Raw genomic sequence first — 11312 nt, 5'->3', positions numbered from 1 at the left:
TTAGGGAGTTTTGTCCCAAATGATATATATGGAGCATTTTCCTCCCTTTTCATACCTACTGTAGCTCACATTAATGTTAATGAGAATTACGCATGTGCCTCAAGGGGAGAATGGAACTCCTACTTATTTCAACATCCTTAAATGGAGAAAAAAGGTTATTTGAATATAATACAACATTATGCTTTATGACTTTACAAATTTTATTGTAAATCATCATTCAATGCAATAGCCAAAGTTTTACCATTCCAAACCATCATAATTAGGAGTTTCCATTGTCCTGTATGACAGTTACCGTTTTTTTTCCTTTTTATGTAATTGAACTTGTTTAAATGTGCATTATTTAACTATATATATTTTTTCAGAACCTTTGCTGAAGGTGTTTTTATTTTATATTTTATGGGTTTTTTTTATTTTGGCAAAGATAACCTGTTCTTTATACCACATCAATGGGATGAAACTCTCACAAGCAGAGATTTTATTTTCCTGATCCCTAGTCATGATGAAAATGGCCAGCTCAATGCATATGAAAATTTATGGGAATTGGATAGTAGACACAAAATCCCAAACAGCATAATATAACCTCTGCAATGTTGGTGATATGTATTATACTTCTGTACTGGAAAAGTGAAACATTATAGAATAATTCTTTTGGATGATAACATAAAATTGTGCCTTGAGTAAACAACTATTCACTTTCCTCACCGATGACTGATTTCTTATTCCTTTAGTTCCAAGACTCTGTTTGTTATAAATGAAATAGATAAATAAATAAATATAATAGCCAAATAAAATGTTGGTTTTTTTCTGGAATAAAAAAAAAATCTTTATAAACTTTGGTGGTAGGCATAACATTCTTAGAAAAACCCATCATTATACATTTTGCTGCATTTTCGGAATACAAATTTATAGGGTGCAAGATTTAACATAATTGGGGCAGTTTTTTTCAAAATGTTATGTCCTGAAACCCACTAAAAGCAGGATGGGTAAATTAGGTTTGTAACAACTAAGGTCCTAATCCTGCAATATTTGTCCATTGCGGGAGATATACAGCAGTCCCAAAGAAGTCACTGGTTTATGCTCAGAAGCAAGTGTTTTTAGGATTGGGCCCTAAGCTGAGATTGTTATAAGTACCAGTACTGACACAAACGTACTGTACATATATTGCTCAAATCACACGGCAAAACAAAACAACTAAAACTGACATAATTTTAATGCTTTTTTTTTTAATTTTGTGCATTGGATTCAAACAGCAAACTGTGTGCACTTCAACTGTTATCACAATGTGGTCAAGAGTTTTGTGTCTTTTACCATTTACACAATTGTTCATTACAGTATGTTATCAGTCTAGTGGAAACCAGGAGTGTAGCATGGTAAGCAGTGCTGGTAGTGCACTTAGCTTTTACATTATCTAACTTGAAAATATTTCTCTTCTAAGATTCCTTTTTCTTGATAAAAATAGTTTTCACCAAACGTTGGTGATGCACACACACTACCATTCATGCTTGGCATCACACCCCCGACCAGAACGCATGTTCTTATTTTGTTGATAAAAAGTATTACAAAAATTTCCATACAAAAACTATTTTCATAGAAATCTTGCATTTCCACAAATAAACCTGAACATTTTTTTGAAAAAAAACTGCTCAAGAATTTTGTTCATTTAACATTGTGACCGTATTGATAAATGCAGTCCTCTTTAAAGTTCTCCACATTCACTTCTTTTAGGTGACCAATCCCTTTTCCACTATTACCGAGAATTGCACAGGCTCCATTGAGTTCAATTAGTAGCAGGATCAAGGGTTTCACAACTCTTTTGGCTAAAATACAAGCCTTCTTTTTGCCAAATACACTTTATTTTTTCTCTTTTCACAATTAAAGAATAAACTAATTGCTTACAGCTAAAGATTTTAAGATACATTCCTTTGTACCCAGGAAAATTTTATGTCATCTAAAATTGGGTCAACGTTATGGTTTTCTCACATCGCCGTTCCAGCCCAAGTAAATTAAAAGGAAATTATTACTGCCTTTTTTACTGACATTTTTATTTCGGTCATTGAGACAGACAGTCCAAAAATCAGATTAGGGTCCCCATTTTCATACTTTTCATGGGATTCCGATTTCCTTTGCTTTAAAACTTCTCCCATCCAGTAAGCTTATATCGACACTCCAGCTGGCAGTTACAGTTTGTAGACATAGGCCAGCAAATACCAACTCTTGAAATACCAATGCTTGAAAGTTCTGAAGAACATACTCTGTTTTGAGACATTACTGTTAGAAGACTCCTTTGGTAGTTAGTTACTATGTTAGACATTTATTCTCCACCACCTGGTAACAGTTGAACTTCAAAAGGAACCTGTAATTTCTCACTGAGACTGCATTTGAAATCAGCCACAAAACTCACATGTAACATTCATTCATTCATAATGGTGGAACCCATGACAAACAGTGTAACCCCTGCATAACTTGGTTCATCCATGACGCTTGTGATTCGAGTCTGGCCATTGAAACTGCTTAGATCATTGAGTCTCTAGTTCATAGACACAGCGGCATGAGGTAACTCATTTTATTTTGCACAGGTTGCATATTTCCACAGGAAACATTCTCGCAAAGTTGTTTGAAAAAAAAAAAAAGACGACAGTTTGTGCTTGGGGTATTTGGCCTCCCAGCTCTATGCCATGGTTTCTTTACCTGGCAACCTTCTGTCATTAAACGTGTGCATGTTGATAACTTCTTCTGTTTTCACAATAACAGGGGCCTGTGGTTTGTGTTTTAACCGACGTTGACACTTCAGAGACATCCTCAGTTCCTCTACCATGGCACTACAGAAGGACCTCTATAGAGGGGAATTTAAGGACGAGGAGAAGAAGAAGAAAGAAAAAAAAACAGTTGTAAGAAAGTAAAGTTGCAATATCTAGAAGCAGATTCACTCTTTTGGAACAGCCTTGTCAGTTTGCCATGTTTCAGCCTGCAGCTCATAAGAATTGCTGTCTTTTAAATATGCATCACATCATAATTAAAATGACTTATCAAGCTGTGATGGCTCATTGAAAATTTCACCTTGTCTCTACAATTATTTATCTGCCAACTAGTGTCTCGTGATGCACATTATATGTAAAGAGATTTCAGACAGATGCTCTGTTAGCATAATTTAGCCTTACAGGTTAAAGTTTCAATGTACGTGTTCACTATATACTCTGCAAATCTCCCTGCTTTATATTTTCAAAATAATATATTTCATTCCTATAAAATCTGAGTTGCTGCTTTTCAAAAACTTATAAAGCTCCTGTGTAAAGTTAAATTAACTTTAAATTAAATTTAAATAAGGCAGAACTTGAGGTCAACAGTCATGTCTGAAGTTAAATGGAAAACAAATACCCAGTATCTTATTTTGCATCTCTTCAAATCTGTAATAGTCAGAAGAGCTGTTGTTCACAGACAAATATTGTTCAGAGAAGAGGATTTGCAAGTAAAATAGTGGATTTAATTTGAAACTGAGGTGTGTAAACTCCTGAGAACAACCTGTCAGGTAAACATTAACTACATGTTCCCCATATGGACTGGATCGTCAGAACCTTACTTATCTGTACAAAGAAGTAAGGCAACATAAGGCCCTCCTAATACACTTGCTCAGCAGTGTCCAGACTTTGATCCCAGCTACTTGCACAATACTGCATTGTGTGCAGGGAGGGAAGTGAAGATGGGAGGAGCCTTGGCTCTGAACTCTTCCCCTTCCCCACCTCTGCCCCACTCTCCAAATCCAATAAATCAGGCACATTGGGGGAACAATGTGGGGAGTAAACTGTCCCATGAAGATGGGTGAAGTAACTTACTCCTCCCAAGAGCAAGGGGCCAGTGTGAGAGAAATTATGACTCTCTGAGCTCAGCAACACACTGCCCCTCATTCAAGACAGATTGTCAAATTACAATCTAGCCCTTTGTGGAGGTCATGTAAGGTCACGTGAAACTCAGGTGGGACAAACCCTCCTAAAACAGATTGTGGAATTGCGTTAAGCAACTCCTAACCAATATCTACTTTTATGTGATTAGTGCTAGGTCAGCAGCAAATATTCAACTTGTTCACTTTTTTCCTAGCCTCAGAGCTCGTTTTATTTGTAAATAACTAACTCTGCACGAGTTCACAAGTTCGAAATGAAGCCTTACAGTTCCTTTGGAATTTGGTTATTACTGCTGACTCTCAGTGCAGCAAGACGGGAGTGTGCAGAACAGACCTAGATTAGAAATTGGCCAAGCAGAGATGGGCTGAACTGCGTCCTTGGCTTTTGTTTTACTCCAGTGCCATAACAAGCTCGTCAGAATAACTATATATATATATATATATATATATAAACAATGGAGCACAAATAAAAATATCCTTTCAAAGTAAACCCAGGCCATGAAGTGGTAATAATTCAAGAAGCAACGATACTCTCCAGCTTAATCATATTTCTACTGTAAGGTTTACTTTTTCCTGTTAAGAAGGATTTTCTCCAAAAAATAGTGGTTGGTAGTACCCACGCACTACAATGTATTCTTGGTATTACGCTTGTGACAGGAATCCTTGCTCTCATCTTCTGGATTAAATTTATTGCTACAATATTTTATGCACATGTTTTGTAAATTAGTGAATTTAGTGCTTGGGAAAGATATAAAGTCTTGGATCCGAAAGTGGGATTTTCAATGGGAAACAGGGAGTTAAATGTCCAATTCCCAATGAAAGTCTACAACAGGTTGGCATTTAACTCCCACTTGTGCCTTTGAAAATATGCCCCTGAAGTCCCCTCTTTATTCAAGAAACAAGCAGTAATAGTGCAATCCGACTCATCTGTCCTCACCAACATGTTCAGCTTTGTCCACAGAATAACATGTCCAAGGAAAATTCATTCTTTACTTTAATTATGACCTTACCTAAAATTTTCAAAAGTCTTATTGAAAGACAATGGCATATAGTCTCCGAAGTGTTTAAATCACTTCTGAAAATAGATATTAGTCTCCTAAGTCACTTTTGAAAATTGTATTGCTTAGTTTCCCTGGTAAGATACTGAACAAGAGCCTCTGAAAAAATTGGGGCTTTTACGGAGTAGACTTCTGTCCCTCTACAACTGGATTGAAGCCACCAACTCATTTAGCATAGGTTACTAATAATTTGTCAGAAAGTACCAGCATTCAGTTACTATCACTGAATAGGATTCCAGCTAGTGGCCAAGAGATGAAAAGATGAACATTCTCATTGCCAATATCTTGGTACATCCCATATCTGAAAATATGAGTTGGGGTTACATCATCTTTGTTTTGTTAGAGTGGCAAAAAGCAGCCAGGGCGCACTGGTGAATTTGATCCTATGTTCTTAGAAATATTGCATTTCTATTAGGGCTGTGAAGTGATTAAAAAAAATCATCACGATTAAGCACACTGTTAATAGAACACCAATTATTTAAATATTTTGGATGTTTTCTACATTTTCAAATATATTGATTTCAATTACAACACAGGATACAAAGTGTCAATGCTCACTTTATATTTATTTTTTATTACAAGTATTTGCACTGTAAAAAAAGAGAAGTAGTATTTTTCAATTCACCTAATACTAGTACTGTAGTGCAATCTCTTTATTATGAAAGTTGAACTTACAAATGTAGAACTATGTACAAAAAAAACTGCATTCAAAAATAAAACAATGTAAAATTTTAGACTCTGCAAGCCCACTCAGCCCTACTTCTTGTTCAGCCAATCACTCAAACAAATTTGTTTTCATTTGCAGGAGATATTACTGCCTGCTTCTTCTCACCTGAAAGTGAGAACAGGTGTTCTCATGGCACTGTTGTAGATGGCATCTCAAGATATTTACGTGCCAAATGCTAAAGATTCATATGTCCCTTCATGCTTCAACCACCATTCCAGGGGACATGTGTCCATGCTAATGAGGAGTTGTGCTCGATAACAATCCAAAGCAGTGTGGACAGATGCATGTTCATTTTCATCATCTGAGTCAGATGCCACCAGCAGAAGGTTGATTTTCTTTTTTGGTGGTTTCTGCATTGGAGTGTTGCTCTTTTAAGACTTCTGAAAGCATGCTCCACACCTCAGTCCTCTTAGATTTTGGAAGGCACTTCAGATTCTTAAACCTTGGGTCGAGTGCTGTAGCCATCTTTAGAAATCTCACATTAGTAACTTCTTTGCATTTTGTCAAATCTGCAGTGAAAGTGTTCTTAAAATGAACATGTTCTGGGTCATCATACGAGACTGCTATAACATGAAATATATGGCAGAATGCAGGTAAAACAGAGCAGGAGACATACAATCCTTCCCCAAGGAGTTCAATCACAAATTTAATTAACATATATATATTTTTAATGAGCATCATCAGCATAGAAGATTGTCCTCTGGAATGGTGGCCGAAACATGAAGGGGCATACCAATGTTTAGCATATCTGGCACATAAATACCTTGCAATGCAGATTACAAAAGTGCCATGCAAATGCCTGTTCTCACTTTCTGGTGACATTGTAAATAAGAAGAGGGCAGCATTATCTCCTGTAAATGTAAATAAACGTGTTTGTCTTAGCAATTGGCTGAACAAGAAGTAGGACTGAGTGGATTTGTGGGCTCTGCAGTTTTTCATTGTTTAATTTTTGAGTGCAGTTATGTAACTAAAAAAAATCTACATTAGTAAGTTGCACTTTCATGACAAAGAGATTGCACTACAGTACCTGTATGCGGTGAACTGAAAAATACTATTTCTATTGTTTATCATTTTTACAGTGCAAATGTTTGTAATTAAAAATAATATACACTTTGATTTCAACAGAATACAATATATATGAAAATGTAGGAAAAAACATCCAAAATATTTACTAAATTTCAATTGGAATTCTATTGTTTAACATTGCGATTAAAACAGCGACGAATAGTGATTAATTTTTTTAATCACGATTAATTTTTTGAGTTACTCATGTGAGTTAACTGTGATTAATCGACAGCCCTAATTTCTACAATTGAATGTTTCCATCTGAAATGCTCTGCAAATATTGAGATGGCGGTGATATATGTTGTCCCCTCCCATTCCCACAGCTAACCTCCTCATCCTGTTTCTTAATGTACAGTGCTGTAAACCTCTAATACCTGTTGTCACACATACTTAGTGTACCAAATACTCACCAAAACCCAGATCTCAGGAAAAGGGCAAACACATAAGGCTCTAGAGCTTACTCCTAGATCTCAGTATTTGTTAAAATGAGCTCCACAAAATGAAGATCATTTTAAAGTCTGACAGTTTTATGATGCAGATAATAAAATTGTCACATCAATAATTACATTTAGTCTAAGTGAATACATAATATATACAAGTTTCTCCTGCCCTGTACTTTCAAATTAGTTTGTCTAACTTCACGCAAACTTTTCCCTATATGTTATATTTACAAGAGTTAAACATTATATTCACTGAAACGTAGAGTATTACCTTTTTAAACTATGACAACTATATATTAAACATATTATGTTTCTGAGAATAATAATAAGTTGCACTCCCAGAAAGTACTCTCTTTAGTGACCAATCATTAAAAGAAACAGCCACATTCTTCTTGTAAATTTAATTCTCTGATAAAAGCATTTTTATCATTGATTCTCCTCTTCTGGGCTATATGAAAGTTCACAACTCGGACCTTTGATTTTCTTTGGTTGCATAGTGGGTCTGAGGAAAGGAAGAGGCATTTTCCTATGTTATGCAAAGTAACATGCAGAACATTTTACAAAGGATTACTCCCTGTTTGGCATTTCTTTAATTGAAATTCTACCCTGATCTCTCTTAACTCCCACCAACTCATATTTTTCTGTCTACAGAAACTTCATGTTTTTTTTCAAAGAACTGTACATTGTCAGGTTACACCTTTGGGAGCTGCAACATATGGAGTAAGAAAGGAGCTATACAATGCTTTTTGTGATTGGTAGATTACACTATTTTCAGAGAGGATTTTAGAATATGTAATCAAATGTTTTCCCCAATTTCAAATGGTTTTTCAAATTGTATTATTGTTGGAAAGCCTCCAAAGTTTGCCAAGATTGCAAGCTGTAATTTAGAAATGCTTCTCCAACTTGAAGATGAGCTCTTTGAATACATCCTGCACAATTTTTCACTTAATTCAAAGACAATAACCTTTTTGCCCCTTACTTACCTTCTGGACCTCAGAGAGATCACAAAACATCAACAGTTATTGAATTTTGGCTACCTCTAAGCTGTCTTGCTAAATGTAACCATAAAGTCATTTTAGAGAGAATCAGATAGCGGATGATTTGAAAAAAAGTTCAAAATTCTACACACATTCACACAGTTAAATGTAATTACTATAGCAAAATGAATAATCAATATAAAACATTTGACGGGAAAGTACTGCATTTATAGTCAGAAGGTTAAAGGGTTAAAAATGAAGTTTTAATCAGCATTAGTATTGTATGTCCTTCAGCCTCTGACACAAAGGGACTTTGCCAGAGCTCAGCTTCTTATGAAGTGTAAAGAATTAAGCTGTATCTACTTCACCCTATGTCACAGCTGCCAGCTCATGTGGATTCAGTATAATCGTTTCTTACCATTGTTTACAATCTATGCAGACAGTTTGTGCCCATTCTGAAGCCTGAAATAATGTGGGTTTGCATACCCACAAGCATGAATACCAAAGTTGGAAAGTTTTTGTACGGTTTTCTTATATTGCTGTATATCACGTTTAGAGGAAAAGTAATTAGAAACCACATTAATACTCCTCAGACCCAACATTATAAATCCCTATAAATTTTCCTTCTAATGACTGTAAAAAGAGCAATAATTATTGCACCCATAAATATCAAAGCACAAAGTCAATGCATAAAGTATATGCTTTAGATCAAGAAAAACAAATAGAAATAATGAACCAGTACACACATTGCCTGGAAACAAAATATTATGAAAAAAAGACAGAAATGGTATAGCTGTGTCTCTCAAATTCTGAATTTAACCAGCATTATTCTTTTTCTATTATTATTAAAGAAAAAGACTCAATGATTTGCCCTTTTATAAATCTGTCTCCTTTCTTCTTTGATGGAGTTAGTGTAAAATTGACTGTCGAAATCCAGTATGAAATGACAAGATTTACTCAGAAGTTCATTACCTCCAGCCTTGCATGTCAGATATTATTTGAAGTCTTGTTAAAATTTCTTAAAGCAGTAATGGCAGTAATCCTGCAGCTTATATCAGATGTTATGGGTCAATGTTCTAACATCTACTAGAACATATCAATCAAACTGGTTTTCATCTTGTAGAAGTTAGCTGAGAGTGGATTCATAGCCCTGCCCTGAGCCTCCTTTCTAATCAGTTTCTGCTTCCATATGCCACTTCCCCCAGGATTTTGAATGATGTATAGTGAGGACCTGTCAATCCAGTCTCTTAGATGCAAAGACAAACACAAATCCTAGAAAAAATGTTTCCACAAGATAGATGCAATTACAGACATTGCAGCAACTAATGGAATATAAGAAACAAACTTATGAGGATGAGGTAGAAAGAGGGAAAATAAATTGCACTTTGAACCATTTCACTTTCAATTTCTATTTAAAAACATATCTGCACCAATCATATTTTTAGAATGCTAGCAACCAATATACATTTGGACAAGAAGAGTTGACTTAAGGTCATATGGTCTCTAAAAATCATGCATTAAAAGTGGCATATTGTTACACAGAATTTTGCACTGCATACATTCTTGGTCCAGAGCAAGGGTAGCGTTCAAGTTTTCTGCAAGCTAAGTATCAGAGCAATTAACTGCAGTATTCACAAATACACTTTCGATTTAAGCATAGCCAGCTCTTTTGCCAGATCATGGATTAGGATCAGAATTAAGTAGTTAGTTAGGATTTCAAACCAAAATCAGTGGAGGTTTGAGCAGAGACTGAAAACAAAATAAGGCAAATGTAAAACGATCTGAGTCCATAAGTTTCTTGTGGTGGTTGAGAAAGCTTTTCCTTCACCATAGTATCCATGAAGTCCTGACCAGTGGAATTATTCCAAGTGATAGACAGCTTGGTGGAGCTGGGGGAGGCGCCACTTTGAAACAGAGTAGAATGTTGATTGTGACAAAGAGTTTTCTATCTATCTTGTGGAGAAAATCAATCAGAATCTGACTAGACTTTCCCCTCCCATAGTAACAGAACTAAGCTGGGGATTACTAATACATCTTCTCTGCCTACAAGTTTCAACCAGTTGTGCTCACTGAGATACTAGAGGTGCAGGAGTTAAGGCCCATGACCTACAAGATGATCCCTTTTCCCTCATTACTGGTAAAATCAAGCAGGGCAATAGACCACTCTATTGTAGATAGTTAATGTGTCCTAATGGGAGGGCAAGGTGCCAACTTCCCTCAAATCGACAGAGTTTAGGGTCATGTTCAATGAACTATTGCTTGATGACAACAATCTAGGCAGCTACTCTCCAGTCTCTAACTTTCCTTTTCTGGCAATGGTAAGTGTGAAACTTCCGGTGAAGTCTTCCGACTTCTTGGACCCCACTCAGTCTGGTTTCCAGCCTGTATATGGCATGGAGACTGCATTAGTTCCACTGGTTGATATCATCCTCCTAGCGATGCACAAACGTTTCTCATTGATGATTGTGTTTAGATCTATCAGCAGACTTTGATAGCACTGACCATGAGGTTTGCTGACTCACCTGTGGACCTAAGTTGGGGTGGATGGGATTGTACTTGTGTGGTTCCATTCTTCCCTCTCAGAGAGATCCCAGAGGATGGTACAGGGCAATTGATCATCAGCCCTGAGGGTTCTCTCTCATGCGGAAGTCCACAAGGTTTCATTCTGTCATCCTTCCTCTCAACATGCATGTGAGGCCACTGGGGGGAGATAATGAGACAATTTGGGCTGCAACGCCATCAATCTTAGATGACGTACAGCCCTACATCTCTGTTTTGTCAAACAAGGATGGTGCAATCTTTTGCACTTCCAGTGTCTGGCTGAAATAGGGGTGTGATTGAAGTTCTATCCAGAGAAGATAGCTGTTATAATGGACAAATAAAGAGAAGCATTTAGAAGATTGTAGTTTCCCTCGCTATTGTAGGTTCTGCTCAACCTTGTCAATGAGATTTGCAGTCTCAGGGTTCTTCCAGTTTCCTGAGTGATCCTGTGTTTCCAGTGGCCAGGATTGTCATTTCTCTTTTGTGCTTTGCTAGATAGTGACAACGGTTTCTACCTGATGCAGACCTTGTCACAGTTATCCAGATCTTTGTGTCCGCCAGTCTGGATTATTGCAATCCATTCTATATGGGGCTACTACTGAGGACAAG

The 11312-nt window shown here is 36.4% G+C and overlaps 1 protein-coding gene across 13 annotated transcripts in view; it reads right to left on the bottom strand.

The window, feature by feature from the left end:
* Positions 1-957: 957 nt before the first annotated feature.
* GRIK2 (glutamate ionotropic receptor kainate type subunit 2) overlaps positions 958-11312 on the bottom strand; it is a 604939-nt gene continuing 594584 nt past the window's right edge. For 12 of the 13 annotated variants that reach the window (XM_045011187.1, XM_045011179.1, XM_045011191.1 and 9 more), the window contains 2 exons: positions 10685-10862; positions 2691-2833 (listed from right to left, as the gene is read on the bottom strand). In XM_045011187.1, the coding sequence (XP_044867122.1) occupies positions 2820-2833; positions 10685-10862 (192 nt within the window). In that variant the 3' untranslated portion in view covers positions 2691-2819. Of the gene's footprint in view, positions 2834-10684; positions 10863-11312 lie in introns of all 13 variants that reach the window. The other variant, XM_045011186.1, reaches the window with a different exon arrangement.

Source organism: Mauremys mutica, chromosome 3 (genome assembly GCF_020497125.1).
Source record: "Mauremys mutica isolate MM-2020 ecotype Southern chromosome 3, ASM2049712v1, whole genome shotgun sequence".
Lineage (NCBI taxonomy): Eukaryota > Metazoa > Chordata > Testudines > Geoemydidae > Mauremys > Mauremys mutica.
The sequence above is the reverse complement of the archived record's forward strand: the minus strand, read 5'-3'. Positions and strand labels throughout refer to the sequence as shown.